The 18,096-nt window shown below is 36.9% G+C and overlaps 1 protein-coding gene across 9 annotated transcripts in view; it reads left to right on the top strand.

Moving 5' to 3' along the window:
* Positions 1–17,673, top strand: part of MRPL42 (mitochondrial ribosomal protein L42) — a 45,554-nt gene extending 27,881 nt beyond the window's left edge. For 5 of the 9 annotated variants that reach the window (XM_073788353.1, XM_073788355.1, XM_073788354.1 and 2 more), the window contains 2 exons: positions 1,529–1,692; positions 17,503–17,673. In XM_073788353.1, coding sequence (XP_073644454.1) covers positions 1,529–1,692; positions 17,503–17,548 — 210 coding nt within the window. In that variant the 3' untranslated portion in view covers positions 17,549–17,673. Of the gene's footprint in view, positions 1–1,528; positions 1,693–12,704; positions 12,725–17,205; positions 17,349–17,502 lie in introns of those variants that run through there. The other 4 variants (XR_012324263.1, XR_002179934.3, XM_019952688.3 and 1 more) reach the window with 4 other exon arrangements.
* The last annotated feature ends 423 nt before the right edge of the window (positions 17,674–18,096 follow it).

Genomic DNA, 18,096 nt, shown 5'->3' with positions numbered 1-18,096 from the left:
GGCCTTAAAATAAATGTTAACAGCTACCTACCATTATTGAACTCAAAGAGTACAAGGGACAGCTCAGCATGTTATTATTTCACTTAATCCTCATCAAACCCTTATTAGGTAGGTAATTACTCCTTAGATTTTACAAAAGGGAGATTAAGAGCTTAAATAACTATTCCAAGGTCACAGAGATAGTAGTTATTGACCAAAGCCCAATTCTTAACCTCTTCATTATACTTTCTCCTTATTCCCTCTCACACTAAGGAAGTGGTTCCTTATTCCTACTTAAAGGAAATTGTTACACTTAAATCTAACTTTGAAAGCTTTTCATAATCTGATTTCTCAAGATCCATTTTTTAAGATCACCTGCTTATTGTATGTTTTTACCTACTTTGCTTTATGTATAATGTTTGTTATTCCTTCTAGAATTCATTCTGCACTCTGTGACAAGGCTCTGACTTGGCTCCTGTTCTATTTCTCACTAATATCTTTGTTAATTTGCATCTCTATAGTACTTAGTCAGTTGTGCCACCATCATGTACTTATATATTGCCTTTTAAAGAGGTTTCAGTTTTTCCTGTACATAAACTAAATAAATATGAGTCTATGCTGTAACATTCAGTACAGTGGTAGAATGTAGCAGTTGTCGTTAATAGTGTGTGAATGTAAAGAAGACATCTGTGTTTGAATTGTTTCTTTTTTGATGGTAAATTTAGGTTTTCATTGTGTTGTAATACATATCTATGGTATTTGTAAAGCAAGGCAATGTTACAGTCTTGTGTTACATATGTTATCACTTAATATTTAAAATATAGGTAGCTTGACTTTCCAAGATACTGATTTTTAAGGGCTTTAGTCAGCCAGCGTTGCTGATGGGCATATGTTATATCACTCATGTGTTGGGAGGAGATGAGATTTTTTTTAGTAATTAATGTCTTTGGGGGAAAAAACTACTCGAATTACCATAAAGCATCATTTGATGGCATTTCAGGTACCTAAAATGAAAACATTGAAAAATTTCCTGCTTCTTTTGGATATAAGAAATGTCATTTTCTATTAAAGGTTTTTCATTGTATCTCACTTTAATGGTATGCAAGGTAGAGACTAAACTTTTAAGTTAAAAAATAATGGGCACAATTTATAGTTTTGAGAAATAGAAACTAAAATATGTTTTATTATTGGGGGAAAATAACTTTAAGAACTTTATTATTGGAAAGGGAACCCAAAACTTGATATGAGAAGAAAAATATTTCTGGGGAATTCCCTGACAATCCAGTGGTTAGGACTCTGTTCTTCCACTGCAGGGGGCATGGGTTCGATCCCTGGTTAGGGAACTAAGATCCTGCCTGGTGTGGCCAAAAAAAAAATTCTGATTCTTTAATGAATAGTACAGCTAAGTGAAACTGTTCTGATGACTTATTTACCCACCTTTAGGTACGATAATGAAGTACTCAGTGTGGTAATTATTTTATTGTAAACTCAATCAGATGCTGGCTAACATTCCTACATTTTGATTTGTTCATTGCTGATTATTTTGCAGCCTATCCCTCGGCCAGATCCTGTGCAGAATAATGAAGAAACACATGATCTAGTGCTGAAAACCAGATTAGAAGAAAAAGGTGAATACTTAGAGCAAGGACCCATGATAGAACAACTTAGCAAAATGTTCTTTACTACTAAGCACCGTTGGTATCCTCGTGGACAGTAAGTTCTATTTTCTTTTCTTCTTCAACTCTCACTGAACCCTACAGAAATACATAACTTTACTTCTATTGACAAACTTCTGAGGTTGTACTTTGCATGAAGGAATTAACACCCAGTATATCACCTATTAAATTGTATTTTTAAATCTACATATATATAGCTAAAATGAAATAGTACTTCTTTTCCTTTATTTTAGTGGGGGAGTTTAACCAAAGCTTTCAGGGAATTTTGCAAGAGTTCTTGAAAATTTTTCCATTCCGTGATGTAGTCATTTTATGTATTGTTTTTATTCATCTTCTTGATGAATACTTGATCTTGTCCTCAGCCCTCTATCCATTTATTTAACAGATTTTGAGTTATTGCAGAAAAAATTGGGGTACAGCAAATGATTGGGAAGTATATATATTTCTCAGTTCCTTTAGGAACTACAGTTGCCCCTCTGTTTCCCAGTACTCACATTTTGTTACATTGATTCTTACCTCGTATCTAATTCTGGCTTTAATTTGTTTACTTCTTTTGATTCTTATTTCTTTCATATCTATCTTATTCCCTACTAAACTAAGAAGCTAAAACTAAGAAGTGGCTTTTTAAAATTGTTTGTTTGAGCAAACTTTGTTTTTATTCACTTGTTTTATTCACTTTGCTTTTACTCACCCAGTAACTAGCACTGGGCTGGCATATTTATGGCAGGACATGCTTATGGAATTAATGAATATGCAGTCATTGAGCTGCTTGAAGTGATGGGTGATCAGAAACACAATCGTTGTTTGTAAGTTGTTAATAGTCAAGGAAGGAAGATAGTAGAGTAAATAAACAAATCAAGAGATTGACATTTGAAGGATGGTTAGGAGCTAGCCATGCAGAATGGGGAAAAGGCTTCACAGGCTGAGAACAGTATGTCATAGAGTAAGCTGGGGAAACTGCAAGTAGTTCAGTTTGGATGGGACCCAGAATATGAGGAGGGAATGTAAGAAGGGTCTTATGAAGGATTTTGTGTCGTGCTGAGGAGTTTAGGTTTTATTTTCATTGCCAAATTCTAAGAATCAAACTGACATCCCCAAAGTTTATGCATTAGGAGATCCTTTAGTAGGTTCTGTATTTGGGATAAGGTGATACGTGGAAAGATTGGAGTCAGAGGGACTTGCTATGAAACTGTTAAAATAGTCCAGGTGAAATTTGTTGAAGATCTACATGAAAGGACTAGCAACGGGAACAGAAAGGGGGAAAGTTAGAGAGATAGGAGACCTCTCAAGTTTCTGACAGAGGTGTTCAGGTGGATGGTGGTGCCACTCATACAAGTGGGGAAACAGTAGAGAGTGAGGAAGATGAACCTATTGTTGGTTATGTTGAGTCTGAAGACTCTGGATCATCTGGTGGGGAGCAGTTCTGAAAGCAGGGGCATGTATGGACCTGGAGCTTGGTTTACTTTTTTAGTTTCTTTTTTTTTAGTACTTTTTTAGAAAGGTACTTTCTCCCTTATCTGTAGTTACAGTAGAGATTCCTCAGGGCTCTGCCTTATACTCCATGTCTTGCTAAAATTTGTTCTGAGAGCTTCAATTACATTCATTATATAGATGACATGCAACCTGCTCCATTATACATTTTTTAATTTCCTCAGCCTTATTCCCAATGTCATTGTTCTTAGAATATTACTAACTAGATAACTGTCCAAAGTTTTAAATTCATTATAACAAAACACAACTCTTCTTTTCCTATCTTAAAAAAGCCCCTCCCTTAATAATCTTCCTGGAATAGAAGTGATATTTCTGTATCAATTTCCCAAGGAAAAAATCTGTGATTTTTTTTGACCACTGTAGTGCCTTTTTTTTTTTTTAAATAAATTTATTTATTTTATGTATTTATTTTTGTCTGTTTTGGGTCTTCGTCGCTGCATGCGGGCTTTCTCTAGTTGTGGCAAACGGGAGCGGGCTTCTCATTGTGGTGGTTTCTCTTGTTGTGGAGCACGGGCTCTAGGCGCACGGGCTCAGTAGTTGTAGCACATGGGCTCTAGAGCACAGGCTCAGTAGTTGTGGCCCACGGGCTTAGTTGCTCCACGGCATGTGGGATCTTCCCAGACCAGGGCTCGAACCCGTGTCCCCTGCATTGGGACGCAGATTCTTAACCACTGTGCCACCAGGGAACTCTCCTGTAGAGCCTTTTTTTTTTTTTAAGGTAAAACAATATTTGTTTTTATTTATTTGTCGAAGTACAGTCAACCTACAATGTTACATTATTAGTGTACAACATAGTGATTGAATATTTTTATAGATTATACTCCATTTAAAGTTAATAGAAAATAATGGCTATATTTTGCTGTGTTGTGCAATATATCCTTTTTATTTATTTTATACATAGCAGTTTGTGTTTCTTAATCCCATACCTGTATCTTGCCCCTTCCCCTTTTCTCTCCCCACTGGAAACCACTAGTTTGTTTGCTATATATGTGAGTCTTCTGTTTCTGTTTTGTTATATACATTTGTTTGTTTTACTTTTTAGATTTCACATGTAAGTGATAACATAGAGTATTTGTCTTTCTCTGACTTGTTTCACTAAACTTAATACTGGGAATCCCCTGGTGGTCCAGTGGTTAGGACTTCACGCTTTCACTGCCGAGGGCATAATTTCAATCCCTGGTCAGGAACTAGGATCCCGCAAGCCACGCTGCGTGGCCAAAAATAAATAGATAAATAAAACTAAAGTTTTAAAAAAATATATAATACTATCTAGGTCCATCTATGTCACTGCAAATGGCAGAATTCCGTTCTTTTTTATGGCTGAGTAATATTCCATTGTATGTATTTATCACATCTTCCTTATCCATTCATCTCTTGACCACCATAATGTCTTTCAATTTCTGCATCTGTTTTATGTCCCCTTCCTTGATTTTTCTTTCTTATTTTGTATCCACTTTGTTTATGCATTCCCTCTTTGTAATTGTAAGTTAGGTTATGGGAAAACAAATTAGCAAGCCATTATATAGCCCCGTATCTAAATCACTGCTGTATTCTAAGATTTCTTTCCATGATTCATAACATTGTTCATGTTTATCTTTTATTTCTGTCCTATTAGGTAGATACTTTAGTTCAAGCCCCACCTTGAAATTTTTCTATAATGGATTTCAGTACCTGTTTCTTTCCTGCATGTTTCATGTTGCTGCAGTTTTCTTGCCATCTTTTGTTCATAACCAAATCGCTGAAGTTATGAAAATCCTCTGTAGATGTGTAACGTAAAGGGGGCAAGACTGAAGGCAAGAAGACCATTGGGGAGTCTTAAAACCAAACATGTTATCTCCAGACATTTTTGTCTAGTACCCCACCTATGTTTAATCTTATTACTTATTTAATCTTATTAGTGCTAATTAGCTTTGACTGCTAATTAATTTAATCTCTATGGTATGTCTTCTTGCATCAGGATTTCTAGGCACTTTCAGTTATAAGCAGACTTTAATTAGATACAATTGATTATCCCAGTGTCTCTCCTAATAAAGAGTTCAACAGGAAAACTCTAGATGCTAGCTTATGTGTATAAGGAAAATTTTAACCTGTAGGCATTATCCTTGTGATGCATCATCTTTCAAAATTTTAAATAAGTTAATGTGTGATTACTGATACTCAACAAGTATTTATTTGGTATCTACATATATATTTTGGATTAATGTAAGCCATTTCAAATGTTGGTTTCTAGATGTTAGCACCTCTTAAACATCAGGCAGTATATAGAAGGATGTTTTACTAAATATTTCACAATTTTAGATTTATAACAGAAGAATGGGACCCATTATGAATTTAATAATTAGAGATATATAACATCTTTTTAAACATTTTTTAAAATTTATTTTTGGTTGCATTGGGTCTTTGTTGCTGTACGCGGGCCTTCTCTAGTTGCAGCCAGCAGGGGCTACTCTTCGTTCCGATGCTTGGTCTTCTTATTGCGGTGGCTTCTCTTGTTGTGAAGCACGGGCTGTAGGTGCATGGGCTTCAGTAGTTGTGGCACATGGGCTCAGTAGTTGTGGCTTGCGGGCTCCAGAGTGCAGGCTCAGTAGTTGTGGCTCATGGGCTTAGTTGCTCCGTGGCATGTGGGATCTTCCCAGACCAGGGACAGAACCCGTGTCCCCTGCATTGGCAGGCAGATTCTTAACCACTGTGCCACCAGGGAAGCCCCCTATAACATCTTTTTAAATATGTTACTGAAAGGTATAAAATGCTTGTTTAAGAAATATTTTTAAACAATTCAGAAGTATTTAAAGTATAAAATAAAAATCTTTTTTATACCTACTAATGCCCTATTCCCCATAGATGAACACTGTTAAACTCTACCTTTGTGAATAGCCCAACCTCATATTATACTCAGTTTTGTGCTTTTTGAACTCCAATAAAGTAGAACACTTTTCTGAGAGTACAAGTTTTTGTTAAAGAGGCCAGACTGACTCAAATCATCTTGTCTCTGCTACTTACTAGCTAGTTATTCAATCTTATTATCTATTAAAGAAAGTAGAAATAATAATGCCTAATTTACTTGGTGGTTTTGAGATAAAATATAATCATTTAAGTTAAGCACCTGGCATACAGTATATGTACAGTAATAATGTGGTAATGATAATTATTAACATTGTCTCCTACTCATAGTTTTTCTCTTATTCTCTTAGAAGCATCTTTTTTTTTTTTTTTTTTTTTTGACTGTGCCACTTGGCTTGTGGCATCTCAGTTCCCCGACCAGGGACTGAACCTGGGCCATGGCAGTGAAAGTGCCAAATCCTAACCACTAGACCACCAGGGAACTCCCTGAAGCATCTTTTCTTAACTAGGCTTTTTTTTTTTTTTTGCGGTACGCGGGCCTCTCACTGTTGTGGCCTCTCCCGCTGCGGGCACAGGCTCCGGACGCGCAGGCTCAGCGGCCATGGCTCACGGGCCCAGCCGCTCTGCAGCATGTGGGATCTTCCCAGACTGGGGCATGAACCCGTGTCCCCTGCCTCGGCAGGCGGACTCTCAACCACTGCGCCACTGGGGAAGCCCAACTAGGCTCTTTTGAGGTATAATTTACATACTTCAAATTTACCAGTTTTAAGTATACAACTTCATGAGGGTTTTTGTTTTTTTTTTTTTTAAATTTTATTTTTGTCTGCGTTGGGTTTTTGTTGCGGCGCGCGGGCTTCGCATTGCAGTGGCTTCTCTTATTGCGGAGCATGGCGCGCAGGCTTCAGTAGTTGTGGCGCACGGGCTTAGTTGCTCCGCAGCATGTGGGATCTGCCCAGGCCAGGGCTCGAACCCGTGTCCCCTACATTGGCAGGTGGATTCTTAACCACTGCGCCACCAGGGAAGCCCTTTTTTTTTTTTTAATTTATTTATTTTATTTATTTTTGGCTGCGTTGGGTACAACTTCATGAGTTTTGACAAATGTTTTAAGTAAAGCATTCACCAGTTTAAGTACACAGTTCGATGCGTTTTAACAAATGTATACAGTTGTATAATTGTTACCGAAAATGGGGGTCCAGCTACTTGCCACTCAAAAGCCAATAAAGAGGCAAGGTTGGTGGAAAGGAAAGTTTGCTTTATTTTGGAGGCTGGCACCCAAGGTGGGGGTGGTTTACTGCTGCCTGTCCAAAGGCTGAGCCCCCCACTGACTATTAATGGGCAAAAGCTTTTATAGACAGAGGGAGGGAGCTAGATGCAGAAACAGCACAGTCAGCTCTGACAGTCATCTTGAAATTGGTTATCAGTGGTCTGGCCAGCATCATTTTGATTGTTTTAAGTACAGTTAATCTTCAGTTCCAGGGTTGGTTTGTTCCCATTTCTTTGAGTCCAGCTCTCGGAATTGTGGCAGCTTATGTCATGGCTACAGTCTGGTCATCATCTAATTAACTTCTTCCTCCTGGTGGGGGTTTCAGTATCTATAAGACAGCTCACAGGATACAGCTCAGAATATTATCTACATCCCTTGAAGAGGAACTAAAGGTCCTAGACTATGCTTAATGACTAAACTTGTCTTGTTGGGCTGTTAGTCTTGTTGGGCTGTTTTCCTTTGTTTATGCATTTTCTCACTTCTCTGATTAAACTTATTCATTGGCTAAAGTTTTTCCACAGACATAAGGCAGGCTGAGGACATGGGGGGCAAGGACCATAGCATCCTGCTACGTTTCATAATCACTACTACAATCATAAATATAGACTAGTCTCATAACGCCAGAAAGTTCTTCCATGCCCTTTTGCAGTCAGTTCCCTTCCTATAACCCTCACCCTGGGCAATTACTTCTCTGCTTTCTATCACTTTCTAGAATTTCATGGATTTCTAGAATTTCATGTTTTACCCTTTCTAGAATTTCATGTAAATGGAATTATACAGTACATAACCTTTTGTGTCTCACTTATTTCACTATGTACAATGCTTTCAAGATTCATCCATGTTGTTGTGTATACCAGTAGTTTGTCCCTTTTTACTCTGAGTAGTATTCCCTTGTATGGATAGACCACAGTTTGTTTATTAACCAGTTGGACATTTTGGGTTCTTTCCAGTTTGTTGGCTGTAAATAAAGCTGCATAAACATTCAAGTACAAGTCATTGTATGGACATGTTTTTATTTCTCTTCAGTAAATATCTAAGGGTAGGATTACTTGGTCATGTGATAAGGACATGTTTAAATTCATGAGCCACAGTTAAAGTGGCTGAACCATTTTACATTCCCACTTAGCAGTGTGAGAGTTCTAGTTGCTCTACATCCTTCCCAACACTTGATATCATCAGTTTTTAAAATTTCAATCATTCTGTTGGGTGAGTAGTAGTATTTCATTGTGGTTTTAATTTATGTTGCCCTAATGAATTACTAATCATTTTGAGCATCTTTTCATGTGCTTATTGGCAATGCATACATTTGTTTTTTGGTTTTTTTTGTTACTTGGTTAAGTATCTGTACAAATCTTTTGCCTGTTTTTTAAAAAGCAGATTGGTTTTCTTATTAAGGTGTAAAACTTGTGGATCAAAGTCCTTTATGGGACAAATGTTTTGCAAGTATTTTCTCCCTGTCTGTGGCTTGCTTTTTTATGTCCTTAATAGTGTATTTTGAAGATCAGAAGTTTTAAAATTTTGGTGAAGTTCAGTTTACAAATTTTTCAGACTTTTTGCATCCTACTTAAAAAATCTTTGCCTAACCTAAGGTCACTAAGACTTTCTCCTATGTTTTCTTCCCAAAGTTTTAATTTTTATGTATGGTGTGAGGCATAGGTTGGGGATCTTTTTCTTTTTTGCTTATGTATATCCAGTTGTCCCAACACCACTAGTTGAAAGTATTATCTTTCCCCATTAAATTGCCCTAACACCCTTATTGAAACCATATATGTGGGTCCTGGACTCTATTTTGTTCCATTAATATATGTTCGTCTTTGGAATACCACACAGTTTGGGCTATTATAACTAAAGTCTTGAAACCAGGTAGAGTAAGTCTTCTAATTTTGTTCTTTTTTAAAAAATTGTCTTAGCAGTCATAGGTCTTTTGCATTTTCTTACAACTTTTAGAATCAGCTTATCCGTTTCTACAAAAAGCCTGCAGGGATTTTGAAGGAGATTGCATTCAGTCTCTAGATCAATTTCAGGAGAATTGATGTCTTAACAGTATTGAATCGTCCCATCAATTAAAATAGTATATTTCTCCATTATTTAGGTCTTTTAAAAAATATCACTTAACAGTGTTTCATAGTTTGCAGTGTATGAATATTGTACATTTTTTGTTAAATTTATCCCAAACATTTTGTATTCTTTATGCTATTGTAAATAGTATTTTTAATTTAAATTTTCAGTGGATTATTATTCATATGTAGAAATACAGTGGATTCTTGTATATTGACATTGTATCCTGTGATCTTGAGATAATTCTAGTAGCTTTTTTTTTTCAATTTATTTTTTTTATACAGCAGGTTCTTATTAGTTACCTATTTTATACATATTAGTGTATATATTGTCAATCCCAATCTCCCAATTCATCCCCCCACCCCCCCACCCGCCCCCGCTTTCCCCCCTTGGTGTCCGTACGTTTGTTCTCCACATCTGTGTCTCTATTTCTGCCTTGCAGACCGGCTCATCGGTACCATTTTTCTAGATTCCACATATATGCATTAATATACGATTTTTGTTTTTCTCTTTCTGACTCACTTCACTCTGTATTGACAGTCTCTAGATCCATCCACATCTCTACAAATGACCCAGTTTTGTTCCTTTTTATGGCTGAGTAATATTCCATTGTACGTATGTACCACACCTTCTTTATCCATTCGTCTGTCGATGGGCATTTACGTTGCTTCCATGCCCTGGCTATTGCAAATAGTGCTGCAGTGAACGCTGGGGTGCATGTGTCTTTTTGAATTATGGTTTTCTCTGGGCATATGCCCAGTAGTGGGATTGCTGGGTCATATGATAACTCTATTTTTAGTTACTGAAGGAACCTCCATACTATTCTCCATAGTGGCTGTATCAATTTACATTCCCACCAACAGTGCAAGAGGGTTCTCTTTTCTCCACACCCTCTCCAGCATTTGTTGTTTGTAGATTTTCTGATGATGCCCATTGTAACTGGTGTGAGGTGATACCTCATTGTAGTTTTGATTTGCATTTCTCTAGCCATTAGTGATGTTGAGTAACTTTTCATGTGCCTCTTGGCCATCTGTATGTCTTCCCTGGAGAAATGTCTATTTAGGTCTTTTGCCCATTTTTTTTTTTTAATTTATTTAGTTTGGCTGTGTTGGGTCTTTGTTGCTGCACGCAGGCTTTCTTTAGTTGCGGTGAGCAGGGACTACTCTTTGTTGCAGTGGGCGGGTTTCTCACTGTAGTGGCTTCTCTTGTTGCAGAGCATGGGCTCTAGCCGTGAGAGCTGCAGTAGTTTTGGCACTTGGTGTCAGTAGTTGTGGCTTGTGGACTTTAGAACGCAGGCTCAGTAGTTGTGGCGCACAGGCTTAGTTGCTCCGCGGCATGTGGGATCTTCCTGGACCAGGGCTCGAACCTGTGTCCCCTGCATTGGCAGGCAGATTCTTAACCACTGCCCCACCAGGGAAGCCCCTTCTGCCCATTTTTTGATTGGGTTTTTTGGTTTTTTAATATTGAGCTGCATGAGCTGTTGATATATTTTGGAGATGAATCCTTTGTCCGTTGATTTGTTTGTAAATATTTTCTCCCATTCTGAGGGTTGTCTTTTCATCTTGTTTATAGTTTCCTTTGCTGTGCAAAAGTTTTTGAGTTTCATTAGGTCCCATTTGTTTATTTTTCTTTTTATTTCCATTAATCTAGGAGGTGGGTCAGAAAAGATCTTGCTGTGATTTATGTCAAAGAGTGTTCTTCCTGTGTTTTCCTCTAAGAGTTTTATAGTGTCTGGCCTTACATTTAGGTCTTTAATCCATTTTGAGTTTACTTTTGTGTATGGTGTTAGGGAGTGTTCTAATTTCATTCTTTTACATGTAGCTGTCCAGTTTCCCCAGCACCACTTATTGAAGAGACTGTCTTTTCTCCATTGTATGTCCTTGCCTCCTTTGTCATAGATTAGTTGACCATAGGTGTGTGGGTTTATCTTTGGACTTTCTATCCTGTTCCATTGATCTATATTTCTTTTTTTGTGCCAGTACCATATTGTCTTGATTACTGTAGCTTTGTAGTATAAAGTCCGGGAGGCTGATTGCTCCAGCTCCGTTTTTTTCCCTCAAGATTGCTTTGGCTTCTTGGACTAGGGCTCAAACCCATGTCCCCTGCATTGGCAGGTGGATTCTTAGCCACTGTGCCAGCAGGGAAGCCCATACTTAATGTTTAAAGACCCACTAAAACTGGGAAAAGGGCAATGATGTCCACACTCAACACTTATACTCAACAGTATACTAAAGGTCCTAAGCAGTGCAATAGGACAAGAGAAAGAAATAAAAAGCATTCAGATTGTAAAAGGAGAAGTAAAATTGTCTTTATTCAATGATGGCATGATCATCTATGCAGAAAACTCCTAGGAACATATTAAAAAGCAGCCAAAAGTAAATTAATTAATTAAAAAAAATCATCTAAACATTAACTATGATGTTCAGTATGGGTCTTTTTTTTTTTTTTTAAATAAATTTTATTTATTTATTTATTTTTGGCTGAGTTAGGTCTTCGTTGCTGCGTGTGGGCTTTCTCTAGTTGCGGTGAGCCGGGACTAGCTACTCTTTGTTGCATGCAGGCTTCTCATTGCGGTAGCTTCTCTTGCAGGGCACAGGCTCTAGGCACGCGGGCTTCAGTAGTTGCGGCATGCAAGCTCAGTAGTTGTGGTGCATGGGCTTAGTTGCTCTGCAGCATGTGGGATCTTCCTGGACCGGTGCATGAACCCGTGTCCCCTGCATCGGCAGGCGGACTCTCAACCACTGCGCCACCAGGGAAGCCCTATGGTTTCCTTTGTTGTGTAAAAATTTTTAAGTTTAAAGTGGGTCTTTTTTAATGAATAGAATATAGTTGGATTTTGCTTTTTTATCCAATGTGACTTCTCATTTCAGTGTCAAGTCATCTTAAGTGCATTCTGTTTTGATTTTCAGGACTTTCACTCTTCCTCTGCCATTTGCCCTTAGCTCACTTTTTTCATGAAATTTAATTTGATTATAGTCACTTTGAATAGCTACCACCCCTATTAGCATAACTATATGCAACTATATTAGATATTAGATATCTGTTATTAGAGATCTGTTAATGTTATATTTGTGGGTAATTTTTTGTTTTCATCGTTTGCTCTCAATTATTCTGTCTTTATCAGGGATGCAACTTCTGTTTTGTAGTTTACCAGAAGACCTCTAATACAATATCTTTAATACAATGTATGTGTGTTAAGTTACTGTCTGATGGAATATTATCTTACCTAATTATCTTCACAGCTTCTTGAAGGTGTTCAGTTTTTCTTTGAGACCATACTTTATGCTAGTCTTTGGGTTGGTCTGCTGGTAAATTTCCCAGTGATTCTTGGAAGTTTTATTCCCAGAGTTCAGCTATCAAGTCATGTGGATTTATCTAATTTCCATTTTATCTAGGTAGGTCACCTGTGGATTAAGATGTTCTTCATTATCAAATTCTGAATCAAGGTCAGCAGAGGCTTTATGATCCCAGGGTGTTGCCCACCTCATCCAATCCCAAACCTACCTGCATTTAATTATTGGCCTCACCCAGGGTGGGGTGGACTGAGAGTATATGTAGTATGACTATACAGAATTGATGCTGAAATAGTCTAGTAGGCAATAAGCACTGGAGATTAGATTATCTCAAGTCTGGAGATCGAAGGTTAAAATTGTTACCACTAAATTTATGATTTGGATATTACTGTTTCCTAATCCTGGTGATCCTGTTTGCTTTAGGATGGCAATTCAAAGAGTCTTCTTAGATTTAGGCTTTATACTGAAACTGGATACTAGAACTATTTGAATTTTTAGTGTGAGAGATGAGTGGTGAGGAAATCCAGGACATTGGACTTGAGGTTAAATTGAACTTTTAGTTCCCTGTTCTCTGCCTTTGCCTGAATGACTATTTTTATATTCAGTTGTGCAAAGGTTGGTTTAAAAAAATAGCATCTGTAACCATGAGGCTCCTGCTACTTCCTGTTTGATGATATTACAGGTGATGAAAACAAATTAAACTAACTTAGCCACTACATTATAATTTACCTGAAGTAATGGGGCTTCGAACATATTCTTTGAAAGGTGCTCCTTATGCAAATCAATTTTTTTGTATTCCTGTAGCAATTTGCATTAGGTAGCTCCTCTGTAAATAGTTGCTGGGGACATGATTCTGAGTTGTTTTGCCCTTCTCTGCAACCCCTGAGGTATCTCCTGTTGGCCTCTAGTGTTGCCAGTACTCAGGAAGCAGGACATATCAGTGCTTCACTTGCCAGCATCTGTGTACAAGCTCTTTTTCCTTTTTTCAGTCTTCCTCAATTGGCATGAAAAAAATTAAAAAGTCAGTGGAGCATTCCTTCCATTATAATTCTTTGCAAAATACATCATTTTAGCAATATGGCAGAGTTCCTAATGGTTTTGTTTGAGTTTTCCATTGTTTTTCTCATTAATTCAACCTTAATAAGTTTGTTGAAACTCTGTTTATGTACCCAAAGTTCATATACTATCTTGGTTTCTCTTGCTGATTCCATTTCATTTCCCTTATCTCTAAATTCTGGAGTTTCCCAAGGATCAGTCCTTGGTTCTCTTCTCTTTTCTCTCCCATTCCCTAAGACAGTGATCTCATCCAGTCTCATGGCTTTAAATACCATCTGCATTGGCTCCCAAATCTATCTCTTCCTGTCCCTTCACCTCCAGACCTGTATATCCACGGGCCTACTTGTGTAACGGACATCCCTAACTTAATGTGTCTCTAACTGAGCTTTTCGTGGTCCCTCACAAACCAGCTTCTTTTGCAGCCTTCCCTGTCTCAGTTAATGCGAGTTCCATTGTTCTAGCTGCTTGGGCCAGAAATCTTGGTGCCATTTTTGACTTTTCTCTTTGTCTCATACCCAACATCTGGTCTATAAGCAAACCCTGTTGGCTCTATCTCCAAAATGTATCCGGATTTGACCATTTATCACCATTCCCTCTGCCATCATCCTGGTACACGCCACCATCTTTTGCCTGGTTCATAGAACTGGCTTTCTAACTGGTCTCCCTACTTCTGCCTTTGCTTCCCTGTGGTCTGTTCTTAGCACACAGCCAGAGTAATCCTGTTAAAAATTCCACTAGTTCTTATAATTTTTCTGTTGAAAACCCTCCAACAGCTTTCCATCTTATTTAGAGAAAAGCTATAGACCTTAACTATTATCTACTAGAACCTATGTGATCTGACCCTCTTTTACCTTTCCACTCTCATTTCCTACTATTCTCTTCTTTCTTCACTCTGTTCCAGCCACATGACCTCTTTTCTGTTCCTTGAACATGCCCTTCCTTCTACCTCAGAGCCCTTATACCTGCTGTTTACTCTATATAGAATACTTTTTCCTGCTGATACCAGCAAAGATAGCTGTCTTACTTATTTTGCGTTTTTACTCACTGAAGCCTTCCCTGGTCAACTTGTTTATCTTGTTTTTCTGTCTAATACACTGGAATGTAATCTCCATGAGGGTGGGGATTTTGTCATGTTTTGTGTACCACAGAAACCTTAGCGCCTAAAATTGGTGCCTGGCATGTGGTAGATGCTCCACACCTTTAAAATGAATGAATAAATGAATGAGCGAATGATTCTGATTTTCATAATATCTCTTAAAAAAGAAAATAGCTAACATAACTCCACTAAATGTAAAGTTATGTTGAAAGAAAGAAGGATGGAAGGATTGAAAGAAGTCTGGATAGAAAGTAAGAAGGATCTGGAAAGTAATTCTAAATTTCTGAAATATAAAGCAATTCTATAAATGTATGAATAGCTGCACGACTTTATTTAAAGGACTACTTTAATATTTTTCCATGGAGGCAACAAAAATTAGCTACCACCATGAGTAGGAGACATTTGAACATCTAGCTGCATTGTGAACCAGGAGGTGAAGTTCTGTCTTGGACTAAGAACTGTAGACAGATCTTTCAGATACCACTGAGTCATTGTGTAATTTAAGAAGGGTAACAATATGTTTTGGTTTCCCAGGGACAGTCTCAGTTTAACTCTTTTGTTAATTATTAATAGAGTGGGTTTTTATTCTTTAAAGGATCCCAGTTTGGATGATAAGTTATAAGGGCACCCTAAAATTCAGGTGCTTGCTTCTGAGTGATTATAGCATATATTGACATTCATGCATGATAAGAAATCTGTAAATGCTATTTAACATTTATTGAGCATATTTCAGAGCTCGACTTTGTTAGGTTTAGGGCTATCAGGGTCTCAGGCATTTTCAGTCAGTCTTGGGTAGTGAAAATGGTTGAGCATTGTAAGCTGAATCACATTTTTATAGGATAATGCTTAGATTTTTAGGGCCACAGACTTCATTGAGAATCTGATGAAACCTATGAATCCACTTCCCAGAAAAACACATATACAAAATTTTTATAAATAATTTCAGTAAGTTTGTGACTCCCAAACCGCCCTATTCTGGTATCTAACTGCTTTGAGAGAACACCTTTCAGGGATACTATTGCACTAGTAAAACCTTGATTATCTGGCACATAACTGGAACCCTTAAGAAAACCGTAATTTTCTCAATGCCAATATAAGTACATGCAGAAATGTTTATTTAGATAATTGATATTATGCTATATGTATTATTCTACAGCTTAGGGTTCCATGTTAGTATATATAGATATGCTTCATTTTTTTAAGTTAATTTCTGTATTTTGCAATTTGTCAAAAAATCAATATCAAAAAACAGTGTATAGGAAAGTTGCCTTATGAAACCGTAAGATAAGCAAAAAATACTGAAGACCATCTTTTTTTTTTAATTCATTTATTTATTTAATTGGTTGCACCAGGTCTTAGTTGCTGCAGGTGCGCTCCTTAGTTGCGGCTCGCTGGCTCCTTAGTTGCAGCACATGGGCTCCTTAGTTGTAGCATGTGGGCTCCTTAGTTGTGGCATGTGAATCTTAGTTGCAGCATACATGTGGGATCTAGTTCCCCGACCAGGGATCGAACCCAGGCCCCCTGCATTGGGAGCACAGAGTCTTATCCACTGCAGCACCAGGGAAGTCCCCCCAGATCATCTTAATCACAACAACGAAAGAGCATAAGAACATGTCTTATCATTTATGGTGTAGAGATCTTTATAGTGAATGTCCACACTAGCAAAAAAAGTTAAAAATTAGCTCAGACCAACTTGCAAGATTCTGGCCTTAAGGGAATTTTTGAAGAGAATTCATCACCGAAAGCAAATGTACTCTGTGCAGACATTTTCTTAACTCAATAAAGAAAATAAGGAAATGTTGAGAAGAAGAAAGAATTCTTCATGGCGAAATCACTTAGTCACTGCTAACAATGCATTTTATTTCTCTTTTTCTTTCTATACATAAATTTTATTAGTTTGCATAAATTTTTACATGGTTTTAATCTTTATTAGTTCACATAAATTTTTACATGGTTTTTATCATACTGTATATATAAATTTGCATCCTGTATCATCCCTTTCCCCATTAATATTTTAATATTAAAATAGTTAATATTTTAACTGCTTACTTATTGCTTTAGGATAGATTTCCAGAAGAGGAATTACTAGGTCAAAAATTATGATTATTAAAAAAAATTTTTTTAAGTATTGCCACACTGTTTTTCAAAAGTGTTATACTGATTAATACTTTAAGCAGTTGGGTCTGATATTACTTGCTTCACCATACTCATACTTGGATTGTGCATTATAATTTTTAAAATATTTGTGATTGCAAAAAAAAGTAAAAACGTTTCTCACTGTTTTAATTTGCATTTCTTCCATTTTTGTGATATTGCACATTTTTCCATATACATATTACTAATCGTATTTTATTATAAAAACATGATCTTGCAGCTTTAGAGGCCTCCATTTAGAGCTGATCATCCCCTTTTGAATAAAACTTTAATAGAGCACGTTCTGCATGTTCACAGTGTTTAATGAACAGTCATCCAGATTGCCGTATTGAAACTACCTCAAGATCTGAAAAAAAGACTTTCCAAATGCTTAATTAATAGAAGACAATTTTCACAGCAGGAAAATGTGACTTATTATTAAGAAGTATCTTCTACCTGAGGTGTGTCTAACTGTGTGTGTGTGTGTGTGTATTAGGTTTCACTGATTTTTTTGAATACCAGTAAACAGCAGGGTAATAGAAATTTGATATTTCTATCAGAAACAGTTAACTTGTATTAAAATAATCTTATCTTAAATATTTTCTTCTTTTCAAGGTATCATAGACGTCGTAGGAAACTGAATCCTCCAAAAGACAGATGATATTGAGGTTTTCAGGAATCAAAGAGAAATGTTATCCTGCGTCTCATTTGCCATTTGAGAAAATACAAATTGCGTATATTCATTAATACGTTATATAGTAAAATAATAAAATGTCTTCTCATATATTAGAATGTGTATTTCTTTATATATATTAAGTAGTTCTGGATTTCACATTCTTATTTACGGAAGCCTATTTTTATTTTCCTTTTGAGTTATTAAAGTCTACTATTTATTTTTATGCGCCTGGTATGATTAAGTACTTTTACATTATCAGCCGAATAGTAGTATAAATATGATGAATAAAAACGTGCATGATTCTCCTGAAGAGTTTTAAACTGCCTTTGAAAAGAAACTCATGAGATCCACACAGAAAATAGATGTTACAATGTTTCCGTTTTTGTGGCTCTAGGAAATAGTTACATTTTAATCAGTTTCTACTACCTGCTAGGTCTTTAGTTTACATTATTATTAAATTCTCACAATAATCCTTTGAAGAAGGTGCATCATCCCCATTTTACAGATAAGGCTAAGTGACTTGAAGCCTACCT

Source organism: Tursiops truncatus, chromosome 11 (genome assembly GCF_011762595.2).
Source record: "Tursiops truncatus isolate mTurTru1 chromosome 11, mTurTru1.mat.Y, whole genome shotgun sequence".
In the NCBI taxonomy this organism is placed as follows: Eukaryota; Metazoa; Chordata; class Mammalia; order Artiodactyla; family Delphinidae; genus Tursiops; species Tursiops truncatus.
The sequence above is the reverse complement of the archived record's forward strand: the minus strand, read 5'-3'. Positions and strand labels throughout refer to the sequence as shown.